General features: G+C 38.1%; 2 protein-coding genes across 2 annotated transcripts in view; one reads left to right on the top strand and one right to left on the bottom strand.

Moving 5' to 3' along the window:
• The first annotated feature begins 30 nt into the window (after positions 1 to 30).
• Positions 31 to 20,774, top strand: UROS (uroporphyrinogen III synthase). Its single transcript, XM_076339216.1, has 10 exons — positions 31 to 96; positions 6,088 to 6,177; positions 6,939 to 7,022; positions 7,996 to 8,092; positions 9,877 to 9,951; positions 11,173 to 11,247; positions 16,574 to 16,657; positions 17,158 to 17,243; positions 19,251 to 19,349; positions 19,964 to 20,774. The coding sequence occupies exons 2-10, from the start codon at positions 6,115 to 6,117 to the stop codon at positions 20,108 to 20,110; spliced, it is 810 nt and encodes a 269-aa protein (XP_076195331.1). The 5' UTR covers positions 31 to 96; positions 6,088 to 6,114; the 3' UTR covers positions 20,111 to 20,774.
• Positions 20,775 to 24,077: 3,303 nt separating this feature from the next.
• Positions 24,078 to 26,954, bottom strand: part of EDRF1 (erythroid differentiation regulatory factor 1) — a 30,705-nt gene continuing 27,828 nt past the window's right edge. The window contains exon 25 of the mRNA XM_076339213.1: positions 24,078 to 24,925. Within this exon, the coding sequence (XP_076195328.1) occupies positions 24,754 to 24,925 (172 nt within the window). The 3' untranslated portion in view covers positions 24,078 to 24,753. The remainder of the gene's footprint in view (positions 24,926 to 26,954) is intronic.

Genomic DNA, 26,954 nt, shown 5'->3' with positions numbered 1-26,954 from the left:
CAGGCGCTCCGCAGCCGGAAGGCCGCGGCGGAGGGAGCGGCCGCAGGCAGGCGCGGTGCCCGCTCGGGGTGGCCCGGTTGCCGGCCCTGCGCGCAGGTGAGCGCGGGGACGGGCGCGGCCCTGCTGCTCCCCGCGGCCGGGATCCTCAGCAGGGCCCGGGGGAGGGCCGTGGTCCCGGTCGGGCCGGGGCAGCGCGGGGTGCGGGCTTGCAGTGGGGCAGCATCGCCTCCGCATCGCCTCCGCGTGTGTGGTGACTGTAGCGCGACAAAGCTCTCCAGACGGGAGTTGGGGTACGTCGTGCCTGTCGGCAGTGAATCACAGGGAAAGGCTGTGTTAAACTGCGAAGGGGCGAGGGCGAGGGCCCAGGGCGGGCACTCGGGCCCGCCGGCACGTGTGGAGGGCGGGGACGGGACACACGCGACACGCCCCAGGCCGCCCCTCTCCTCGCTCCTAAAACACCCGGGATTCCCTCTTTGGGCTGCTGATGTCACCTGCTTTAAAAGAAGTAGAGTATTCTGGGAAAGTCATCCGGGCTCCGCCGGGGCTCAAAATACCCTTGAAAACGATACGTGGAAGCGTAGGTGCGTGTTAACTGTTGCAGCTCCCTGCCCTGCTGAAGCATCGTCTGTTTAAAGGCAAGCAAAATGATTGTCCCGTGCAACAAATGTCCTCATGTTTCTTCTGCCCTCACCACCTCTGTTCTTGGCCTGTGTCTGTTGAACCTGTGAGTTACTCTCTTGTAAAGAAAAGAAAGCCAAACAGGCTAAAATACAGTACTGGGGCCTAGAAGTCTGTCCTGAGCATCTGTGATATTGGTCAAATTACTGAAAGCCAAATTAAAAAAGGAATCAAATGCTTACTGCGTACTTAAAAAATTAATTCCCAGACTTGTTATAAATCATTCCAGACAAACAAACAAAAGGCAGTGAGGTAGAATGCAGTAAACACAATGTAAATGTGTTTTTTATAAAAATATCAATCAGGAAAATGTGTTGAAAAATCCTAAGCACTAAAAGTACAGAAGTGGCCATTAATGTTTGAGCTCATTCACGTGGACCATGCTCTATTTGAGTCTTCATGTCTAGCTAATGAAGAAAGGTAGGTGGTTAATGAGGTCATTTGAAGAAGAGGATTGGGCGTTCACTATTGCCAGCCAGAAGAAATGCAAGGCACAGGGCCTGGGATATAATTTTGGCTTTATAAATACAATCCAAATAGGTTAGATTTTTCATGTCTCTTTAAAGTATCAAACATGTCTGTGTTTATTTTTTTTATTATGTTTTGAGAGCTGTGTCTGCTCTGGGAGCACTTAGGGCATTGCCAAAATATGAATACTGATACACAGGAAAAGAATACAGTGTGGAGAAAGTATTGGCAAAGCCCTTTACTGCTGCAGTAAAACTGCCTCTGTGGGGATGCAATCTGCATCTATATACAGTTTTCCATTTTATTTTTGAAACTGTATCAGTCAAGAATGACACTAATTACTAACGTTGCTTTTGGTAAAAAGCCATGATGTAGTAGAAAGGTCTGAGTCCTTTGCTGCTCCTCTGGATTGCCATGTCAAGGAACTAGTTTTGTTGAGTTTTGTGACATAGACACCCAAACAGTAGGAATTATTCTCACATCTTTTGTTGTTGTTGTTACTTGATGATACACGTATTACATTATCTCTGAATTTGGTAGATTTCTGAACCATACTTCATGGCAGCCTTACAGGTAGGCTTTTTTTCCTCTCTGGTTATTAAATCCATCTAATCATAGTAAAAAGATATTGGTAAGAAATGCATAGCATCAGAAATCCTAGCCGAGGGATTTTCAGAGGTTTTTTAAAAATCATACACAATAGTGTCTTATAATTCGTCTCCTTTTTTGTTTATGATGGAACAGACAATTCCCTTTACACTTGGCAATCAAACCTTATTGTGTGACCCATACAGTTGCTTATAATCAGAATAGTATTAGAAAAGTTTAATATATTTTGCAGCTCTCGGTGTCACTTAGCAGCAAGAAACAAAAGGACCCATTTATTTCTTTTTACAAGCTGTCCTCTGTATTAAAGATAGTTCACAATTAGTTTGGGGACAGCTTTTGAAATGAAAGTTGAGTGACCAACAGGGATGTTCTTTCTGTACAATGTTTTATATAAAAAATCTGCAAAGGTTTTTTTAATATGAGAGAGTATTGCTCATTTTTACTGTACTAATATCAGGGATACACATCCTAATCAGCTTTATATTTTAATTGAAGGCACAGGGTTGCTGAATTTTACTGTGTGATGCTGTGACTGGGAAGCATTTCAATTCTGTCTGTAAGCATAATATTCTGAATGTGCAACGTGACCTAAAATTACCTTTCTTCTAAATTAAGTAAAGTGGACTTAATTTTAAGTAATGTGGACTCAGAGAAAGCGCCAAGCTGGATTTAGCCTTCAGTCGTGAGGTAATGCCGCAGACACTCCAGTCGCTCTTGTAGTTTGTTATCAGAGCTAACTGGATGGTTCCCAAACCTCACACTGACTAATACAAGTTTTTCTTCATCTTTGTGTCTGTGTGCTCAAGACAGAAAATCTGTTGTCCTCTTATTAGCTGTTTGCAAGCCTAATGCGTTTTAAATGGTATTTTTTTAACATTTGAAGAGCAGTCTTTGCAGGGTTGTTACTGGTGCTCAGACAAACAAAGCTTGTTTAGTGAGCCAAAAGTGGGTGGCCAGCATCATCCTATAAACAAAGGCTTGGCAGTGGAAAACTTAGTAACATTATTTATACACATTCTCTTTTCCAGATATAGATTGAGCACTGCTGGACTCTGCTAAGTCCATTCATTGTTCTGAATAGAAACTTTTCCTGGTTGTTTAGAAGTTTGTGCATACCTCACTTGATTAAATATTTAATATATAAGATACAATTTATAGATAAAATATATAAGCTATCTAAAATATATCTTTGTATTGTAAGTTCTTACCTCAGAATACATCAAAAATTACCGAAGATGCTGCATGTCTTATTTATGTGCTTTCTCGTAACGCTCTCTGATTCCATAGGAATGTTTGTCAGGGTTCTTGACTCTTAAGTGAATTTAGCAGAAAGCTAGCTGTTTGGAAAATTGTATTTCAGTCATTGGTAGGGCAATCCTTAGTAACCTCTCAAGGACACAAGTAAACCAGTAAAAATACTGTATTTCTCTTACCATTCCCAGTGCAGTGGGACCCCCGCATCCTTGCAGCAAGTCATGAAAACTTGTCTGTATGTTTTTCCCCCAAAAAAGAATGCATAATTGATTTTTAACTTCTTCACCCTTTGGATGTATATTGGCATATTTTTGGTTTGAAAATGTGCTCACATGTGCTTGTCCCTCTTTGGGATCTTGTCTGCTTTCTCTTCTGCCTGTCCGTTAAGGCAGCATTTTGCCTCGATGCACAGTGATGTGTCAGTGGTGGTGGGGCACACTTGCTAAGAAAGTGTTGGGTGTGATGACCTGGCATTTGGAAATGGGTATATTCCACCAGTTTTCATTTGGTCACAGCTGTCACCAAATCTGTGTGAACCTGTCTGAACTACATAGGCAGAAAGAACAGAATGGTCTGAGAGGTTTATGGCTCCAGAAAAGGAGACTAATGTTTTCAGCAGTAAAACCAAAAGCACTCAGAGGGTAGTTGAGATCAAAATACATGTTGTTCATAAATACACAAACTTACAGGTTCCCTAGGTCAAATTTGTCTTCTGTTGGACACTTGCAGCCCCTTTTTGGAGTTGATAAACGAGTTGTCTTCTGGCAGAATTGAAAATAAGCCAGTGGCTTCTAGGAGTGCCAGGGCTGTGCAGTCTTGCTCTTTTTACAAGTGAGCCAGATGGCTGAGCCCAAAATACAGCTTGTAAGATTTCTTTGTAGAGGAGACAGCTAGGTAATTGCATCTTGCAGTAGTTCATGATATTTTATGACTCTATAATTATTCTTTGGTTTCAGTATATATTTTGTATGCAGGATCTAAACAAAATAATTAATTTGATTATCGTAAGTCACCTTGTTAAACATAGATATTTACCCGTTTCTTATTATTATTCATTACTTGACACAGTAATAAGGCATAGGATGGGAAGTTAACTTGTTTCTACCTACCTAAAGTAATTAATTAGAAATCTGCTTTCCCCAGGTGTACCTGAATTAACTCTCGCATGTCATCTGGGGGTTTTATTACAATACTTTTGGAAATTGCTCTTTCCAAAAAGTATTATTATCTTGTATTATACAGTTTGGAAGGATTATTATTTTTTTCCTTACATTTATATGTTGATGACTTCATAATGTCATTAAACATTATATATTTTGGAAATAGGAAGGTGTGGTAGGTTAGAGTTACCATCATTATTCTTGGTGGTAGAAATGGAAGTGTATCATACTTAGAGCGTAAGCACTAACTTATATATAGTAAGTTAGTTATAGTAGAGATTGTTAGTAACTTCAGTATCAGAACAACAATCTTTACTACAAAGAACTGTGTGCAAACTAGATTTTTACAAGAATGTTGTTTTTTTAAAGTGAAGGCTGTTACAATGTTAAAGTGACTGAGAAAAGTCACTTAGCCCTACCTCCTTAAAGCTACTAGCAACTGGATACTCAAAAGTATTTGGGAGTCAAACTCTTGAAAGCTTTGGATGGGATCTACTTTGGCATTTGCTCTAGTTTGAAATCAGCAAGAATTACAATTTTGGAGAATACGGCCCTCAACAAAGTCCTTGTTTCTTCTTCTATGCATGCTTTTAGTCATTCCCTTTGACTTCACTGGCCTTGGTATTTCAGAACTGCAAAGCCCTACCAGTTCCCATTTTGTCAATTTTGAGTACTGGAAGTCTTGTGGAAATGAGCGCTTCCATGTCTAATGGTAAGATGTTCAGAATCAAACACCTAAATTATCACACCACATTTTAAAACCTAGATTAAAAAAATGAAGTTTAAAATGCACAAAATTAACGTAATACAACAGTCGGATATTGAGTTCCTGGGGGTGGTGCTTCGGGTGCCCCTTTTCACCACCTGCATTTTGCAGTGCTTCTGTCTATAGATGAATGTGTGACACTGAGCTCTGGTTACTTGTACCAGATCCTGTTTTGTCCACTGTTGTCTAAAGCTGCCTTGTCTCTTTTCTCTTTTCATTTTTGTCTGAGCAGGTTTTTTTGCCTTTGATGAAGTTTTGAGGATTTCAATGCATGTCATGCAAATGAATAAAATTTAAGATGTTCTGTACATTTGAATATTCATAATTATTCGTTTTAAAGAGAATTTGCTAGTATGTAATCTATCAGGAAAGTAACACATAGATAATTAAGGTAAATGTGCAGAGAATGGATTTCTGTTTGTTTGTATTATTGCATTTGTTTACTTTGATGCTTGGTGTATTTGCTTATGTGTTCTAACAGGCTTTGAATTCAGCACCAAAGTCAACTTTTAAGGAACTGAGAACTATCATCTTCCATTTTAATGGCAGAATATACTTTTTCAGTCTTGTCTTGTTTACTATAGATGTATTAAAGAAGGCATATGAATATTATGTATATTATATTCAGATGTATAAATGTGTGTTTATATACGCACGTTTGTATTTTTTTAAAAAAATTTGAAACACTGCCCTGCACATGTTTTCCCCCATGAAAAGGGTTAGACCCCAAATGCATCAAATTAAATCACTAGATACATAAGTCGTTGCATACTCGTTATGATGAGCATAGGGTGGAAACTGGCATGGAAATGAACAGGATAGGGTAAGTTTTTATAGATAGGAGCTTATTACGTGACTGCATTCTAGGGGTTGTTACTTCTGCAAAATATTCTCCTTTAAAATGTATTCTCCTTGATGACTTTCATTATAGTTTCTCCCTTAAGCGGTATTATCTAAAGACAGCATGTTATTTGTTGGCCTTATCAGGGTGGATATTCATGCCCAGAGAATGTACGTTAACTGCTTACTCATTGTATAGAGAGCAGTGCAACTGTTAGCAACCCAGTTTCTTTGAAGCTGAGCTATTAAAGTCACTGTTCAGTAGAAAGTCCTCTAGATCTAATTTAGATAAATTCCATTATTGTATTTCAGAGTTCTTTTGCAGTTATTTGGTAAACAATGAAGGTTCTCTTGCTGAAGGATCCCAAAGACAAAGATTCAGGACCAGATCCATATATTAAAGTAAGTAAACTTTAAAAAAAGTAAAAAATTGTGTCACTTCACTATTAAATAATAGTATCGTGTTCAGCAAGATAGATGAATTTAACTGTTTCAAGTGAAAAACGTGCTTAATCAAAATTAGGAGTGCATGTCTGAAATTAGGCTAAGGAAAAAAGTATGCTAGAAAATTTGCTGTTACTGAAAAAATTATTTTAGTTAGGGGTCATTCGTACTGAATTCACTGTTAAAGTTCTCAGCAAAGTACTGATATTAAAACAATTTCATTTTAATTAATATTGATTATGTTCATATGGATAGAATTAAGATTACAAAAAATGTTAGTAGTCTTAACTGGGAATGTAATTTGAAAAAGAGGTTACCTGTTGCTGTGGTCCTTTCTGCTATTACCTTCAGTCATGTGAGTAGGTCTTACTCGTAAGAGCAGTTCTATTGACTTTAAAGAATTACAGAGATGTACAAAAATATTTGCAGGACTAGGTGATCGTTTGTCACTTAGGGACTTCAGAGCTGTGTGCTGGTTTATGCTGTAACTATTCAGTAGCTATGTAGGAGGCCTCCGTTCCAGGCTGTTTGTTTAGTATTATGTGGTAATACTATATAACTAACAAAACCAAACTAGATTCACTAGTAAAAGCAAATACAATGCCTTTGTATTTTACTTCAGTAAAAAGCAATATTTGTGCTGACTTAGTCAATTCTTTGAAAAAGAAAAAACTACTGATTGAAATCTATTTCAAGAGCTGTAAACCTTTTTTTGATAGGAGTTGGGATTATATGGATTTGAAGCAACTTTGATTCCAGTTTTGTCATTTGAATTCATATCTCTTGAAAGCTTATTTGAAAAGGTAAGTTTTAAATTATTTCAGTTGTCTTATTTTCACCAGAATTTAGGCCATGGTTGCCAAGATGCCGTGTCTTATCTTGATTTAATAACGCCCTTTGTGGTACCTCTTTTTGTGTTTCCACAAACACAGTTGTATCCAATACCGTATTGTATACAACATCAAGTATGTTGCCCATGCTTGTTAAAGAATTAAGTTGGTCAGATAGAATTCATATTTAGGTTGATGGACCATCGATAGTCACAGGTATCGGAGGATTTTGTCACAACAAAAAATTAGAAGACTGTAGTGACAACTAAAGGTTACCTGAGGTTTACCCTTACATTGTACTGAAATTGTGTACTGCATCTCCTAGTACATGGAATAAAATTGCATAATCGGTGTTCTCTTTCTACTCTTTCTTCAACATGTGTATTTCATTTTAAAATGTTGAAAAGGTTTTCCGAGGGAGGTTCCCTTTATTGACAGTCTCCAACAGCACTGAACTTTGTTAGGTATTTGTATGTATCATGATCTGCATTTACAAGTGATCCAAGAACATTTCTCCTTTTTTTGTACTGATCTTTGACAGCCCATTAGTAATCTTAACTGCTCTTTGAGGGGGCAAGGAGCTGTCTGGGTAGTACCCTCTGTGTTACTACTTTGTTCTCTTGTGTGAGTTTGTAAGTAAGTACCTCATATGTCGTTCGCCCATCCTTCCAGCTCATTTCAGTGACAGGAATCCTTGTCTGTTCCTACAGCTTCTCACAATTAAAACAGTCTGTGCAAGTTTTGTTCTGAATTTGAGATTTGTTATACATTTCTCTTACAAATACCCTGGCTACTGATAGTAATGAAATATTAGCCCATTTCAGTTTCAGACATTTATTGAAACTGTTCTGTTCTTCACAAGATTATAAAGAATTGATCAACTTAATTTTTTAATTTATTTACTAATTTTTTAAATTTATTTCTTAAATTTACTGTTTATAAGTAGCTCTCTCATCCAGAATGTTATGGAGGCCTAGTTTTTACCAGTCCAAGAGCATTAGAAGCCATCAAGATATGTTTAAAAGAGAATAGTAACAATGACGGTAAGTGCATATTTATATTCCTTGGTCTTTCTGTTTCAGTATTTTGTGAAGTTTGTAATTTTATTTCACCCACCAGTAGGTGATTGGAGTATGCCTTTTTTAAAAAAGCTTTATCTCATAGTTCTTTTGGTATCATAAAGGTGTCATGCTAAATTGAGCTTTTAAGGGTCGGGTTTTCCGCACTTACGCTGTTGTTAAAAATGAAAGGAAAGAGCTTTTGGTGCAAATTACTAATTAGTGTGAGCTTTTTCAGTTGTGGATGCATAGGGAATATTTTGTTGCAGTGCCTAGTTTTGCTTACTAACTACTTTCCTCCCTTACAGAGAGGAGCATGTTCTAGAAACTGGCCACTGCTACTTCTGTGCCTATATAATTCATATGAAGTCTTACAGAAAAAGAGATTTCTCTGTCTTGAATATAAAATTTCTCAAGTGAATGAAGTATTAGCTAAAAAGCAATGAAGAAATGGTGATACATAAAAGCCAATAGATTTGTTGCGAGTAAGAATCCTGCGGAGTGCTAAATAGAAATTACCATACCAATGATCTATCAAATCCTTGTAAACTGTTCTAAATTCTTAGGCAAAGTCATAACTTCTGGCTTTGAGTTTCTGTGTACACTTAAATAGTTTTATTACTTTATCTGCTCCATACTTGGGCTGTAGTCATACTAATCAATGTACAGTGAGTAAGGTTACACTCTTGAGGAAGCAGTAAATACACTGAGACTGTTAGTTTATTTTAGCATTTTCAACAGCAGAGGACTGTATTTTAGGATTTTTGGTCAATGTAATCTCTTATCTAGAGTTCATCTCTAATCTTGATTAGGAATTTTGGGAGCTGCTGTAATACATATTTTAATCAATAAAACGAGTCTTTAATTCCTATTTGGGTTCCTTTCAAAGGTAATAAATCCTTATCTTTTTCCTTCTTTAGAATAGTTTCCTCCAATTTTTTTTTTTTTACTGTTACAGTTTCTATTTCTATTTTTTTTTCCCCCAAGAATACTGGAAAGGAAGTCAGTGTCCTATACTGTACTGTTTTAAGACAAGATAGTAAAAGACTTAGTGTATCTATTTTTGACCCATTAGGATTTCAGGCACAGGGATCAGGTAGCTGGAACCAAGAGGTGTGATCTATAACCTGCTTACTGCCTGAAAGAGGAAAACCATTTCATAGTAATTTTATTTTGGTCTCTGGTACATTTTATTTCTGAGCTGATAACTTATTTTTGGTGTATGTTTAAAATACAATCAGTTACTATACTTTTCTTGTATAAGAAGGAGTTGCGTTATAGAGTACTGTAGTGCATGGATATAGATTTTTACCCTTTTATTTGTCATCATAGAAGATTATATTTGGTTTTTGCCTAAGCCTTCAGTTTTAAACCACCAGTTTGTATGTCTAAATCTCCCTTTGTACTATGTGCTGGTTCTTCCTATGAGTTTTGATGCTTTTTTGAATTCCTAATGCCAAAATATAAATGAACGTTGCAAGTTGCATGTGATCTGGCATAGGCAAACGTGCATTAAAAATGCTGCTTAACAAAAGCAGCTAAGAACTGTTTACTCAAATTAGGCTTTTAAAAACATGTTGTAGACTACTATTTACACAATGGAAAAAATACATAAAAATTCATTTTGTACATCCAGGTTTGCTGAAATATGTAGTGGAGTATTAGTTATTATTATTTTGCTGTGTTTGTAGATTAAACAGAAGTCCAAATACTCATTTAGCATTCATATTTTGTTGCCATGTGCTTAAATTTAATTTAATGTTTTTCAGCCTGGTCAAAATCTCTTAAACAAAGATGGAATACCAAACCAGCTTACGTGGTAGGAAAAGCTACAGCTTCTCTAGGTAAGCTGGGGTTTAAAAAAAGAAAACAGATAAATCTGCCTTGCAAGTACAATTTGTGGAGTATTAGCTGCTATTCAAGGGTGCTTAGAAAAAAATACAGGTAAGTTTTATAAATGGATAATTCTGAAAACAAGTAATGGTATACGTGTTTACTTCATCTAAGGACCTAGCTTCTGGTTTTTCGTAACTACTTTAAAAATTTGGTCAAAAAAGAAAAAAAAACCCTTTGTTCTTAATTTGCATGTGTTTTTTTCATTCACTTTGGAAATCAGATTGGGTGAACGGGATGGTAACATGATTGTCTGTGATTGTACGAAGTGTGATGCACTGGCCCTTCATTCCCTCAGTGTTCCTGTGAGACATTTGCCAAACAGAAGTCAGCAGTATACATCCCGTTGTCTTCAGTGGGTCAGCTGCTTTATTTGTCTTGACACTGGTTTTAATCTGATGCAATACATATTTTATGTGCATAACAAAAATGCAATGTAGGTTTTAGTTTATGAAAGCCTTTCTTATTGTAAAATTGCATTGTAGCTTTAGCTTCTGCTAAACCACACAGGAAATATGAAAAGACTAACATTAGAGAATTTTAAAAGTTCTGATGGTTTTCTGCTTCTAGTCCAAAAATAATTTGGGTAAGTACTGGCTACCTCTATAAAAAGTGTATTTTTTCAGGCAGGCTGGTAACAACGCTGGATCACTGACCAGTGATGCCTAACAAGCACGTTGAATCAATCAAGTCCCAAATTAGTTAACTTCTTGGGGATTCATCTTATCCCTACTTACTTGCTTAAATAAGAGCAGTGTTACACTTTCAGATTTTCCGATAGGATTTCAGCCTTCACTAGAAAGAACAGCGATATGCTCATTGGGAAGCTAGCTGCAACCAATCCATGCCAGGAACTGCAGCCCATTCAGCATAGTCAGACAGTGCTTTCAGTTTCACAGCTTCAGGTACAAGAGTTTAAAAAATCTCCAAAACAGCTTAGCTATCCCCAGAATTCTTCATTTGTACTTTTTTCATGTATGTCTTTCTAGAGGTAAAATCGAATTTTTCATAGCATGTTACTACTTCAATTGCTCTAGTTTTTTTGCTTTTCAAGGAAGTATTTGTGTGCGTGGGTCAAGTTGTGTCTCCCTTTTCAATCCATGTTTTTGTGACAGTAAATCTGAATTGTTCTCATTGATTTTAATGTTTTTCTTTGCTACTTTTGGTTATAGTGGAAGAAATTGGCCTTACTCCACAAGGAGAAAAGTCTGGAAATGCTGAAAAATTAGCTGAATATATTTGCTCAAGTAAGTATCTAAAATCTCATACTTAAATTAAGCTAATGTACCTTCCATTGTTTCAGAATTTCCTATAAATAAAATCGAGCGTACACTGAAGCAGAGAAGTACATACTGCATTTATGTCTTACATGTAAAACCTGTGAATTCAACTTCTGGAAATGTGGGTGATATCTCTAAAAGATGATAAAAAATATTTTGAAATACCTATACTAAATATTAATTTACATGAAATCTTAGACTCTGTAATTGATTAATAATACTATATGACCCAATAGACAAAGTATTTTTTTATGGAAAGATCAGAGCTGTAATGATTGAAAATTGCTCCTTAATCATAAGATTTAAATGATTGTGACTATAGGTGTGCTGGTTCTCTGTGAACTTTGGGTGACCTGACTTTCCTTGCTTCAAACCAGTTGATGCTGGGGATTTTTCACCATGCCGTAGTTCAAAGTAGACAAGGGGAACTCCTTTCCTCAGCATGAACACGTGGTTTCAGAGGAATCTATTTTTCGGTACCAAAGGAGAGTGGTTTTGAAGAAGTTGCAGAAAGGGTTAGTTAAAATGATGGTTTATGTTTTGTTTAACCATTTTGTTATGGTTAAAGCTGTAATGCTGATCTGTTTGCTGCTTCTAAATGTATTATCCGATTGTTGAGTAATTTTAAAAGTCTAGTTAGTCTACTTCCTAATTTTTTTTTTTTTACTGTAACTTGTTAAAATTTCCGATAGTAATAAGAAACATTTTTAGGCTTAGGGGCTGATTATTTTTTGAGTGGATGGGTCAGTACAAGCTGTGAAAAAAGAGGCTGTGTTTTTGTACAGCCTGGGTTATAGAACTCGGGTGAAGAATGTCTTAAGCAGGAGCTGCCAGTGCAATGAGTTTGACCTCAGAGCTTCTGACACACGTGGTGGTGTTCCAGGGGATCCATGACTGAGGTGCATGCTGCCTTCAAAGTGTCTGTCTGAGTATCAGCTGGGAGGAACAGTTATCAAAAGAAGTCAGCAGAATTAGTCCCCAAGCTCTCTGAAACTGACTGCTAAAATAATCTCTGTACCAAGTGAAAATCACACCTAAGATTCAGTATCTCAGCAGCAACCTGTTAGCTGGCAGATCCTTCTCTGTGCTTTTATATGACCTGGGGTACATCCCCGCTCATGTGAGAAAGCAGGGAGCTGTATAGTGGAGCCTCATAGTGAAATTAGAGGGTAGCTTTCAGTCTGATACAAAGGTACGTCCTTCGCTGAAGGACTTTCTGCCCCAAATTTAAAAAGGGAAACAGAAACCTTCATCTAGAGGCTCATGCAGTGTCTGCTAATTGAACAGAGAATGATCAATGCTTTGAAAAGCCCTGTTATTCAGCCAGCCAAGGTAAATAGTCTGCCGTTGGCTAACCCTAGTCAGAGAAACAAATGACAATCAGTGCAGTTATTCTAGAGGTTGGATGAATTACTGTATCTGCTGGTTTAAAAGCCCTACTGCTGACCACACTTTATGAACTTGCTGAATAAGGTGCTAGGTGCTTCGGTAGGGGAAATGATGTCAAGAACCCTGACATTATTTTTGGCTGTTACGCATAACATCAGGTATGAAAGAGAGTGTTGATTAGCAAAGTCTGCATAGTAGCAGAGATTTATAGGTAAAAGAAAATCTGATTGGAGCTGGCAAGTATTGTTTTTTATGGGCAGAGTGCTCTGTAATTCGTTGGCAAATAAAATATTTTAACTATATGGAATACTTTGTGATAAAAATGATAGTTGTCAACACAAGATTAAATAATAAATTCTGAAAATTAAAAATGAAATTTTCAACACAAAAATGCCATAAATGAAGAATAACCCATATCTACTCTTCAACAGATATTTTAAAGCAAAGACAGGTTTTAGCTAACTTTTTAGTGCTAGGAAATCAAGTTTCAGTAATGAATAATGTTTGCCAGTTTACAGAAGGAGGGTTTTTTGAGAAGGAAGACGAGAAAAATACCTGTCTCTTCTGTTGTATGAATGTGAAAAAACCTAGGATCAGGTCTAAAGAAAACACTGCATGTAAGACCAGGGGTGGAAAAATTCCTCGATGGTGAGCCTGTGACTGGCACAGTTACTGCATCGTAACCTCTTGGTTATTTTCTCAGTCCAGCTGAGGATCATCCTGACTCTTCCTCCTCCCTTGGGAGCTGCTTGGTTCACAGACCCTGTTACTTCTGACCGTGTTTGATCCCGTGGCTGTTTCCCCGCTTTGCCTGCACACTCCTGCAGTTAGGAGCTGGCAGTCACAGAGGGGCCGGACAGGGAACAGCACTTTCTGGTGACAGCAGAGAAGTTCAGTCCAGAGCCAGCAGCAGCTTCTGATAGCCACCACTGAGAAAGGGAGAACTGTGTGTTTTACAGCCGTTTACATAGAGTATCCTGAGGGCGGTTTCATACCTGACCACCAGCAGGCTATTTAAATGAACACAATGCTGCAACGCTTCCGTTACCCTTGAAAAAATGACCACCTTTGAATACCCTTCAGTTTTGATAACCGACCAGCTTGTTTTTGATACATATAACCATGCTCAGTGATTTATTGGATTGTGCATATTTATGCGCTCTCAATTTATCAAGTGGTTTATAACAACCTCTGAAGTCCAGATTAAATTACATCATGTTCCCTATTCTGTATATATTTATTTTTGTTTACGCATAAGATGATAAGTAAATGAAAAGAATAGCTCTAAATTTTTTATATCATTAGAATTTATTGTCAGAATAAAAATAAAATCTGAAGCAATGATATTTCTTTTGCTATTCACCTTTTGTGCTTTGGTAGCCACTTCAACTGAAGTGATTGGGAAAATAAAGGAATTTACTCCTTAACTCGCTAGTTAGCTTTACTCTCTTTTCAAGGCAAATATTTTTTTAGTTTTATTACAGTGTAACATTTGTGTTGGTTACAGAAGTAGGGGATACCATTAGGGTCAATGCTTGTTGTATTGTTCAGGCCTACTAAGGAATTTTTCTGTGTTTTGTAAACACAAGTCAAAAAGGATTAGTGTTTCTTTACAGATATCACATTGACATTTCAATTAACTGACATGGGTTGTAGGAGGATTAATGCTGAAATATTTAGGTTTTATCTTATTATTTTAAAATCTCTTTTACATTCTGTCCCAAGTTCATTCTTCCTTACTGTAATTTATTACAAGCATATCTATGCCTTCTAATAAAACTTCAGTGTGCATTTAGGACAGTCAAATATATCTGTGTTGACTCCTACTAGGGTCTTTCCATTTGTTTTTTACTATGCTGTCCTTTTTTTCCCCTAAGGCATCTCTGATGCTTACTGTTATAAACCAAGAATCTACTTCCAGCACTTAAAAAAAAGCATTTATTTTTCTAGTAGTCGTCTCTTAAACATGTCTATTAACATATCTGAATTAGTAATAAAATAATGTGTTGAGGAACTCTCATTTATTTTGAAAGATGAATGCAAAGTTGTGTGCAGCTGTGTAGAATTTCATCCTGAAATTTCCTCTGTATTTGTTATTTATAGAAAAGGCAAACTCTGTGCAAAAAAAGTCTGCTTTTAAATTCCCATCCAAAAATTGAATTATTCCTCGATTAAAATGCTCTTTTATCTTTTGCAACGTGTCAATATTCACCTTTATTAGCTAAAACCTAGTAGTGAAAACTTTCCAAAACAATTAGTTTCAGCCCTAAACCCAGCAAACTATTGAGAATCTCGTATAGACAGTGCTATTTCATTCTTCCCGAGCCAGGTGTTTGCATTCACAATGTGATGATTATTGTCAGTGTTTGCACTTTCCTGTCTCCGGTGCGTGGGTGTACACAGTGTGCACAGGGAAAGGGTGGCTCTGTGAGTGGAGGAGGTGTAACCCGAGAGATGGTGACATGAATACTATTACCCAGTGGTATTTTTTAAGCAGAATTTGTTTACTTCTCTGATAATGTATTAGAAACGTACAAAACCTATGGAAACTGCATCCCAGGTGTATCATGTCCTACAAGAGGTAAGTTATAAACAGCCATGTATGGGAAAGGTCCTTCCAAAATCTCCAAGGGGCTTTCACATGTCGGCAATGTAACAATAATTAAGGTTGGAGGTCAATTCCATTTTAAAGGAGAAGAGCAAGTGAGGATATCCACTTCCACCCTAGCAATGGAAGTAGAATCATTTTTCCTTGGGAAAGTAAGAAAATAAGACTTTCAGATATATTGAAACTTTTCAGCAAAGTATTTCTGTCCTTTTCTTTGTCTGCCTGAACATTCTTTTATATAGAGAGGGCTGTCATGTATTGCATGGGACTAAGATTTTAAATACAAAATTGAGGAAGACTGTTCCTGCAGAGGAGGAGATAGCTTGCACCGTACTTGTTCTGCTTTGTAGAATGGCAAGGGGACTAGAAACGTAGTTTCTCTTTCGTGAGATCTTTTTAGCCAATGTGTTCATATTATAGTTATGGAATATTTTTTAATTTGCATGCTAAGTAGCCTCTGTCCTCTGAATTGCCGGCTGAACATGAGCCGGCAGTGTGCCCAGGTGGCCAAGAAGGCCAATGGCATCCTGGCCTGTATCAGAAATAGTGTGGCCAGCAGGAGTAGGGAAGTGATCGTGCCCCTGTACTCGGCACTGATGAGGCCGCACTTCGAATACTGTGTTCAGTTTTGGGCCCCTCCCTACAAGAAGCGCGTCGAGGTGCTGGAGCGTGTCCAGAGAAGGGCAACGAAGCTGGTGAGGGGTCTGGAAAACAAGTCTTATGAGGAACGGCTGAGGGAACTGGGGTTGTTTAGCCTGGAGAAAAGGAGGCTGAGGGGAGACCTCATCGCTCTCTACAACTCCCTGAAAGGAGGTTGTAGCGAGGTGGGTGTTGGTCTCTTCTCCCAAGTAACAAGTGATAGGATGAGAGGAAATGGCCTCAAGTTGTGCCAGGGGAGGTTTAGATTGGATGTAAGGAAAAATTTCTTTACTGAAAGAGTGGTGAAACATTGGAACAGGCTGCCCAGGGAAGTGGTGGAGTCCCCATCCCTGGAGGTATTTAAAAGACGTGTAGATGAGGCACTTAGGGACTTGGTTTAGTGGGTGGTGGTGTTGGGTTGATGGTTGGACTCGATGATCTTAGAGGTCTATTCCAACCTCAGTGATTCTATGATTCTAACTAAAGCTGAATTGTGGATGCAGTTGCAGTGCAAATGTTTTCAGTTATCTTAGGGCTGTGTCTGTGATGAAGTATGCGGCACTTACTGCAGTGTTCAACATTTGATACCTTTAAAATGTATTAAATGTTTACTCTTTAATAAATACATAAGTAAAGTTCTTGTTTGTGTGTTTACAGGAGAGAAACCTAATTCTTCAGCTCTTCTTTTTCCTTGTGGAGCCCTGAAAAGAGAAGTACTTCCTACAGTACTTAGAGAAAAAGGTTGAACCTCCCTTGGAGCCTCATTTTAATTAGTCAATTATGAGAAAAGTTGCATCTAAAGCTTGTGAACCAAATTTGAATAAGTAAAAATTGAATTTGCTATTATGTTGGCTAGAAGGTAGAGGAGTAAGTAAAGAAGTAAAAACTCTGAGATCGGATTGCTGCCCACAGCTCTGGGACTGGGTTGTAGCGTGACATGAGCAAGGTTGTTTGCCTTGTTCTTCACTTGCGTTCTCTTCTGTGATATGGAAGGCACCTTATTCACAGAAATGTTGCAAGACGTGCCAGTTTTCCAGTGTGCTTCGAGGTCCTCTGATCACAGATGCTTTAGTCTGTCTTGCAACCCTAGAAATACCTACAAATCCTTCACAGAATTTTTTCTGTACCTTCTTAGCCTAAAATAGTACACTTAAGTGCAGTTAGTATGTTGAGAGTGTTTTATTGAAATAATAGAAATTAATGAAACCCTGTTTAATTATGAATGTATATTCTGATTCCAGGTATACCTCTGGAAAGCCTTACTGTTTATCAAACCACCCAACACACTGACCTGCAAGAATCATTGAGCAGTTATTTCTCACAACAGGTATCGGACACTGATATAATTTGAGACTTTTTGAGGTATATGGTAATAGCTAGCAGAATATACTCCTTTTTTTCAGCTGTCTGTAAATGATACTGTGGTGATAGAAGTATATCATGCATAGGCGTCTTGTTTTGTTTCCCTGTTGACTACCAAGAAAATCCTTTAGCAAAAGTTTCAGATGGAGAGCGTGAGTCCCTCAGTTACTTGTTATGGCAATTGTAAACGAGCCTAAAAGACACAGTGCCTCCCTTTGAAGAAGAAGGAAACAAAACCTTTCACATTTTGTCTAACTTTCAAACTATGTGTATGTTTCAGAATTACTGAGAAATAACTGCATAAATAATTACATATTCATTTATTCCTTTGAGCTGGACAAGACTACTTTTTAAGTAATACCGTGTCAGAAATTACATTTAGCGAGGATATTTATTGAACAGCTTTATTATTAATTTTTATTAGCGTAATTGAAATATCACTGGACATCTTTGCTATATATTACAAATCAGAATCCAGTAGTATTTACCTGCCCTACATAGTTTCAGTGTTCCTTCTCTGATTAGCCAATTTATGAATGTAGTAATCTCATTTTAAGTATTAGAATTCCAAGTGACATGCTGTTGACAAGTGTATTGAGATATATCTGCTAGAATTGTTATTAATGTTTTTCTCTTTCTAAAACCATCTAGTAAATGTCATTAATCAAGGATCAGTGCATAGTAAAAGATTTGAAGGTACTAATAATTGTTTTTATTTTTTTCAAGACTGGCTTTCTGAATTTTCCATTTGTAGGAGCCTACCTCATATGTAGGATTAATCTTATTCCAAATGCAGGCTTTCCTTCTTACAGAAACTTGGCCTCCTTGAGCATGTTGCACCTCTTTTTAAAATCTGTGCATTAATGTCTTGCTAAATTACATACTGATTTTGAAGTTCTTTTTCAAGAACTTCAATAACTAAAAGGTTATGGCATGGGCAGTCTAACTGATACATTGTAGTATCCTGGCATTCCCAGGTGGGTATTGCAGTTCTGAACCCCATGTATTTAATTTATAGCAGTTATAAAAGTGAGTCAGTAGTACATACGCATTTTGTAACTTTCTGAACTCTGTTTATGGAACTCCTTGCTTGCTGCAATTAGATGTTAGTTTCAGTGTAAAGCTATTAAAATGTGTTTCTCATGCACTTTTTAGTTGTTCTTAACTGATGATATTGTGGTTTTACATTTAGTGCACGGAGAGCTGACATAAAATGACAAGTGTTTAGCACTTTGTGAGAAAATGAACAGAGCACTAAAACTGTCATTCTGGCCTCCATGAGCTAAGGCTAGCTTCCAAGTCATGCGCTATAAAATAACAACAGATGTAGTTTGAGTGGAACTAGTTATCTTTCTTGTCAGAGAGAAAATCATGATAAAGCAAGCATGTGCTTTGGGTCTGCAGCTCAAGAGCTTGGGACCTTCACTCCAGACAGCATTTTGCAGTTTTATTTGGCTACAGAAGATTGCTGCTGCTATCTTAAGGCAGGCTTCTTCTGAGAGAGAAAGCCCTTCCAGGGGTCTGCAGTTCTAAGGCATCACCTCATCTTTGCCAGAGCATCTCAGGGCAGGCAGAACGTGTCGGGTAAACCACATGAACTGCGAAACAGAGAATATGTGCAGAACTGAGATAGATGGGAATGGATTTAGGGAAATAACTTGCTGAGTTTTCTTGCTAAACAGGAAAATGAGTACGGCTGCAGAACACTGTCGGTGCATTTATCAGCAAGCGCTTGTTTGACAAAGTATTTGGTTAAAGTCACACCTGAATTTCAGCATTCAGTGGTAGAATGGGGGTTTGGCAGGCTGTCTGCACCACAGGAAACCCTTTCTGTTGGCTTAACTGCTGTTTCTCACCAATAAAAACACTTCATGTCCATATAGAGACAGTTGAAGGGATTTATGTGAAAGTGTACTGATACGCTGCTGGAGTAGTGAGTAATCTGTGCCAACCTGTGGTTACTTTTACTCAGGGAATTCCAGCAAGCATCGCGTTCTTCAGTCCATCTGGTGTCAGATTTTGCCTCCAGCACATTCAGAAGCTTTCGGGGGATTTTATCAACCATATCAAGGTATCTTCTCTTTGAAAGTGGTGAAATAAAATAGGGAGTAAGTTTGGGGTGGGCGAATGAGAGATAGGAAACCTGTTACACCCATTACAAACCTTCATCTTCTCTTCTGTTTGTGTTTATTTCTCTGAAAAAAGTTATAGCAAATACAAATGTTATTATATAGCTGAGAGCCTTTTTTTAAAAAAAGAAAAAGGAATTGTTTTCACCTGGAATTCCCCAACTAACTTGCCCAGTCTCCACTGGGTATAAGCTTTATTTTCTCTTAGTGATGTGAAGGTGTGAATAGTTCTTGCTTGAGTCAGCAATTACAGGCTGAGGCATATTAAAATTCCTCTCACTTTTCCTGTTTTGAGGGACTAAGAGCTTTAAATGTTTGTAATGGCGAGATCAATAATAATCTTTCCTATGTAATTTCTAAGTAGCTTAATTGATAAGCCATTATTAATACTGAAAATCTTCAACCTGAAACGGTAAGTACAGTTTAGGAAGCTCAGCCATGCAAGCTGATACACTGACAACATCAGCAAAGAAGGAAGGGTATGTACCTAAGTAACTAGCAAGAGCTGATGCCGTACCTAACTACGCTATTGTAACTGTAAATAACGTCATTTCAGTTTGCTGCTATCGGTCCAACAACTGCTGAAGCCATGGAAGCAGCAGGAATCCCAGTTAGCTGTACTGCAGAGAATCCGACTCCCCAGGACCTCGCTGCTGGGATCCAAAAAGCACTTCAGTTACAGAACTGCTGTTTACCTAAATAAGAGCACAGCATGCATTTGAAGGTGAATATGGTGCTGTAGGACATTTTTCCATTTTGCAGACCTGTTGTCCTGCAAGAAAGTATTTTTGAGGAATATGCAACACTGTCCTTGTCAGGGCCTGGTGTGAGAAGCTTGCATCTAAATATCTAAGAAATCTAGAATTTGTCCAGCATCTCTTAAAGCATCTAGCTATTCCCCTTTTCTCATGTGTGCAGTGTAAATATTTTATATGGGCGTTCCTTGAAACTAGGTGAGAGGCTAATCTGCATCAGAGTGGTATATTGAAATAAGCTCAATGTATCACCTCATGTATCTCCTAGCACACAAGGTAAGGTTTTCATTTCTCTGTATAAATCAGTTTTACGTGCACATCTTCTTTTTCTTTTGTAGAAGAAAAGCATACTTACCACGAAGTATTTTCTGTTGTAAAGCTTATTTGTTCATTGTTCTGCTTTTCAAATATTTATATTAAAATGGTGATTGTAGATTCTCAATGGAATAGGAAAATTCTTGCAGTGAACTTGCACTGTGTGGAGCTAATAGCAGGTCAGGTATTCCCACTAAATATCCTTACAGTACAGAGTCTTAAAAAATTAGTTTTTGCTTTCTATTCCTGTAATGAAGATGGATTTATTAACAGAGAAATAAACTGGCTTATCATCATTAATAATGGTGTTAGAGTTGTCTGTTTTGGATGTGGTTTATGCTTTAATTGTTTATCTGTGAAAGGAGCAAAAGTAATCCTATTTAGCACTAATGCTACCTTCGCTAATGCTAAGAAATTCATAGAAGATTTAAATCATAACGTACTCAATTATAATCCTCATGAAAGTCATTCAAGTTGTTAGTATAGTACTGAGGTTCACAGAATAAGAGAGAAATCCTCATTTGCTGTAAGTTTCTGTTAGCTTAATTCTGAGTATATGACCTGAATTTCCAATTAGGTAAGATGCTCCATACCTAGAATAAGAGTTAATCTGAACCCAATTATGTTAATATAAGTTATTACAAATTATGTATGTGGATTCATCAGTCAGACTGGGCACAATAAGACCTCCATTTTGCTTTACAAAGCAGTTCAATTTCTTGAGATGAAATAGAATATCAGAAGTCTACTAATTGCTGGAAGATAATGTTGAAGAGTGGGAGGAATACTTCATCATTGAAGAACACCCTGTAGGACACTAGAATCGCTATGGTAACTGGATGTAGCTGCAGGACCATGTAGACATACCCCAGGAAAAGAAGGAAGAGAATGATTACGCAGCAGTTGTTGACTTTGCCCCCGCCTTTTTTTTTTTAATTAAGATGATTGAAGTTAAACTGTTGAACGTTCAGATTCAGCTGGGCAGCATCATTATAACATAGAGCGTGCAGTACTGTTCCTCTCTTCATTCAAAAATACATCTGTGGCAGAGTGCGGATTTGGAAGTCTGTTCAAGTCCCCTGCAGTACTGCTCGCATCTCTAGTGTCTGACATAGGAGACAGCTGGGAGAAGATTTGTGTGAGCTAGTGCCTTGGGGAAGAGGAAGAAGGGGAGACAGGGTCAAGAGAAGAGAGCAAGAACTGGAAACGGAAGCCAATTGTGGGCTTGTGCTCGCTTGCACTATATGGCAAATTCTTTTGCTAGCATAAGTTATATCTAGTTGTTTGTCTCGCACATCAACTCAGGCCTATTTCTACCTGTCTTTCCAGCAGAAACTAGCAGTAGCCACCATTGCCAAGTAACCTGTGCTTACCACATTTAATATAACAATATAAAACCAAGACCACAAAGGGCTCTAGCAGGAAATCAGGTTGCCCAACATCTGCCACATCAGATAGCGTGCTCCTTCTTGACCTGTGGCAAACAGAAGATAAAACTCAGAAGACTTGCTCTGCAATAGAAGAGGTTAACTTAAGTGAGGTATAACTGGCATTTGCTGTGGGATGTAGAAGATCCATACAGTATTGTATATGATGGGCCCTTGGTTATTTTACCCACTACCAACCTGCCTTTAGAGCACTGTGCGAGCCTGTTCCCTGCACACAAATGCTGCTCTAAGGAAGAGACCACGCTCCCAGCTGCTGCCTTTGCAATACCGAGTCTGCCTGCGTAATTAAGAAGCAGGAGATGTTCTCCTGCAGAGGACGTGTCCCACCCAACCGCTGTAGCCTTCTTAAACCAGAGAGGGCTTAAGACTTTTATTAGGAAGTAATTTGGCAGATTACAGACCTGATCTACTATTCTGTGTGACTCAGTGAAGTACTGTAAGATATTGCTTGCATTTTGTTACAAAAAAGCAAGACGAGGTTGCACAGCTTCCCCCAAAATCACAGCAACACTGTTCTTGGTTCCCAGAGCTTATGCTGAGGCTCTTCTCATCAACTGGCTGACGGTCATGTGCCAAATACTGAGAGCCTGCAGAAGCACACACTGGTATCTATGCTAGCAGCTACTTCTAAAATCGGCAGGATCGGGGAAGGGGTCAATGGTGTTTTCTTTTGGCTACTTTTTACAGCACTCAGTTTTTTCTTTTCTAAATTGCAGAAAAACCTCCCCACTGCTGCCTCCTGCCCCTACAACCCCTCCACCCCTTTCCATTCCTCCCTTCCGTCCTAAACTGCACCTGCTACCTCAAATTCTCTCAGGAGAAAGCACTGCCTTTCAGCATGGATCTGCATAGTGCAATGCCACTAAGATGCACTCAGGCAGGCAAAATCTCTTCTGAAAAAGCCCATTTAGGCACCTGTTCAGTCCCAGGAGGACGAGAGATTACACTCTAGTCTGACACTTTTCTTTGGGACAGACCTTCTAGACTGTCCCTCTTGAATGAAGCGAGAAGTGGGGCAGTGCACATTAGGTGCATTATTACCTTGCATTAAGGTAGTCTGCTAAATGGGATCTGATCAGAGGGTTACCATCAGGAATCTGCCAGCGGCAGTCAGATGAGTAGACTATTTTCTAACCAGCAATCTCTCTCTCTATTCTCTGCACCTGAGACACTGTTACTGATCTCAGCAATCTTGCTAAGTCACCCCTCAGCTCCTCTGCTCTGAAGAAGAGATTTTGTCATGAACATATTTCTTCTACCCCTCACCGTTGCCAGGCTTCCCGATAGTAACAATTCCAAGCGTAGTGCTTTTAGCCAGAAACCTGCTGTTCAGTTTTCTGCAGCTTTGACCTCACCAAAAGTGAGGAGTGTGTAAGGGGTGTTGCGTGGAGCCAGCCCCCAGGGGGAAGGCAGGAAAAGACACAGAAACCTAAGCCCCCCGTCTGCCTTCTTTTTCAAATCAGTCATTCCAAATCAGAAGCAACAGAACAGGTACATACGATGCCTGTCATCTTTCATCCTTTCACAAGGTGCTTTTGCTTCTTTCAGATGCATTTGTGCTCTGCGTTGCATCAGAAAGATCAGGTTTCTTCTGAAGACAGATCTAAGGATGCACTTGTAAAACCACGTTTAAATTGTCAGGACAGAAATTTCTACAAACTGGGTTTTTCTGGGTGAAAACATGCCCCATACTAAAAAAGCATTGTTCTGTATCTCTCACCATGAGAGTAAGAATCACCTCCTCAAAACAAGCAGCTTAAATAATTAATTCACTACTTGTGTATTAAGTAGAGAGAGATTTAAAAAAAAAAAAAAGCATACATACACACATGTAAAAACTGTTAATACCTTTAAATAAACAGTGTGTTTTATACTGTTACAGAATAGTGAACCACATTTATTTGTAGAAAAACCATTAAGACATCAGATGTTATATTTTTGAAAACTTTCTCTTTAAATAATACATACTTCCAAAAAACAGAGTCCTCACATGCTGAGATTAAGACTACACTCATTTGTTAGGCCTGATTTTACAGATTTTTTCCAGCCCCCACCGCCTTTCAAATAGTTTTAATTCTGTTGAGCAGTTTGCTTCTCTGACGAGGGTCTTAACAGTCATAACCAATAAAAACAAGACAGACTGAGTCATGAATTTATATTTAATAAATAAATTTTTATTTAAAAATATGCTCCCATTTATTCACAGTTTCAAGTCTGAAAAAGATAATACTATTCTTGATCAATTCAAACACAGCTAAAGCCATTCACTTTCTGGGGTAAATGAAATCCCAGTGATGGCTAATATTTGCAAGAGTCTTGCATCAAAGCTAGAAAGGCACACATTTTTGTGCAGGATAGTATCTGTAATAAAAGCAGTGTGTCCGTGTGTCCACATACTCAACAGAAATTTCCTTGTACAGCTTTGGTTCATGTTACTGGTTAAAGTGTTCCACTGAAGCCTTGCTTACAAAGTATGTTTCATTAAATATCAAACCAGAGCAACTGTGAGATTACATTTTTTATGCAAAACATTTATATCACTGCAAAGCCCATTACCTGTAAGAGAAAAAAGGTGAATTTCTCCAACATAAAAAACTGTTATGTTTATATCCAGAACCCCAAATTGGCGTTTCAAACAAAGAAACACTAGTAACCGAACCATTAGAGTTATCGCAGGATAAAAAGGAATTCCTGTTCTTTCCCAGATGTACAATGTAACAATGTAGGCGGTATTATCACCTTCAATAAATACAGATATCACATGGGAAAAATTACCACTGATCCCATGCATAGCAAGGCACTGTTTCTGCTGTTTTGCAGCATTTCAGTCACTGAATTCCTCCATTACTAGCTTCGTTATTTTGAGTCAGCTGTTCCAATAAATTTAAGATTACCTCTATTCGTTCTAGTAGAGTCATACTTTTGTTAGCAGTTGCACGCAACAGCAGGGAGTAAACTTGCTTGTTTGTTTTAAGAACAACTTCTTCTTCATTAATGCCCCTAAAAAGAAAAACAGATAATACAAACTATTAACCTGACCACAATATTTTATTCTGCAAATTATCAAAACAATTATTAAATAACAGCATTGATGACTATCCCTGTGAAACCACATGGCTGGTGTTTTGATTTGAGTCTCTGATTTCCTTAGTTCCTATTTCCTACCATTTCACAGCACTGCCGTCAGAGCCTCTTTATACTGCAGGAGGGATAAGGTGTTCCAATTTTTATTCAGCTCCAGTCTGGCCATTTTATTAACTCATAATCCCAAGTCACATCATAAACCCTCCAAAATCGAGGTCTCCATGCCAAAACTCTGTACTTTTGTCTAAGTTAGCGTCTAATCTGATCATGCCAAATGCAAACAGACACCGGAACACTCAGGAGACGCGGTGTATTTGCTCCCGTGCCATTCCCTGCCATTAGCCTTCCCCTCTAAACCACTACGGGCATCGTTTTCCCGTTCAAGTCTGAAGCCCATGATCTGCCCTCATTCTCTCAATTCCATACATCTAAGCTATTTCCCTACGATAAGAGACTTTTCCATGCTCAATACCTCTGCGCAAAAGAGCTTTTCCTCTTTTGCTAGTCTGCAGTCTAAGCTCCCACCAATTTTCTCAATTTGACAAATATAATTGTAAATCACTTATCACACACGTGCTGGCATTCTGCTTCAGCGCTGTCACCCCTCCTCTGCCACATTTAATGTCCAAGACTAATAAATAAGTGACCCAAACTAGAAAAAAGAAAAATAAAAAATGCTGCCATTGAGATTATAAATAAATCAAGCGTGTATGTGTGCAAGCAGCAGTCAGTTTAATTGCAAATGCTTCAGGAATTACCAAGAAATGGTGAAGCAAATTAAATTCATAACACTTGGCAGAAATCAGACAGCTTTATTTATTAAGCAGAACAGGTAGTCAATAAAAAAAAAAAAAAAACACCACTGAAATGCAAAATATTTCCAGGATAAGTTACAAGAATTCCCAGAACGAAGTATTACTTTAAATTACTTCTTTCCTCTGCTTTACATAGCCAAGTTCAGTTACGCTTATGCATTTCACTTTGAGGGTAAAACTCTGATTTCATCCAGCTTTACTGCTAGTCTGAAAGTTTCACTATCGAACATTAATTTTACCACATGTTCTCCTGTTCTCTGCCAAAGTGCATCCGAGACCCTGAAATAGCATTTGTGAGCTCCGATTTCCTCCCTTTTCAGCCTATTATTAAAACAGAAGGCAGACGTTATCTTCCTCTACAAAGCAGAACTGAGGAAACGTATGCCAGATGTACACAAGGTACTAGAAAGGTTAAGCGAAAGGTAGTTTTAAGCTTAGCCTCAATCCACCGTTGTTTAAAAAAGTTTAACATGTTATAGCAACACTCCCATTTCACAGTATTCAAACTGTAACACGTTCCCTATATGGAATCTTCAGTACAAAACCCCATTCGAGAGAGACAATGATGAGAAAGTAAACTGGGGGGACAGGGACGGGGACGACACCCACAAAACAAAAATACCCAAGAGTTTTTTGTTTTACAACACTTACCCATATTATGAGATAACAGAACTAAAACAATTTACTCAGTTACTTGGACATCTACTTGGTTACATACAAATTATACTTTGATCCTCTGCGTTTCATATACTCAGATTGCCACCTTGTGGAAGCTCTTTTTTTAAAGAGTGAAAGCACCGAACAGCGCACCTAAACCACTGCTAAGAAAGCACACAGGCTTTCTTCTTGTCTCATGTTTTCCTATTTACCGGTCTCCTACTATCAGCAGACAACTTACTGTGCAGAATGAATTCATTTCACAGTTTACTTTTAGCAAAATAGCACTTGCATCAGCAGTGCTTCAATCTGAAAAACTATTAACACAACTTCCAACAATAAAAGAATTCTCTGGAACTATATACTAGAACTAATGACACATTTTCATAAATTAACTTTATATAACATTAGAAACAGCAATAGCATACTGCTGCAGCTTCTGCAATCAAACACATTTGCTGCTGCTGGAATAA

The sequence above is a fragment of the Aptenodytes patagonicus genome, chromosome 5 (genome assembly GCF_965638725.1).
Source record: "Aptenodytes patagonicus chromosome 5, bAptPat1.pri.cur, whole genome shotgun sequence".
NCBI classification, from domain to species: Eukaryota; Metazoa; Chordata; class Aves; order Sphenisciformes; family Spheniscidae; genus Aptenodytes; species Aptenodytes patagonicus.
Note: the sequence above shows the minus strand (reverse complement) of the source record. Positions and strands in the feature narration are given on the sequence as shown.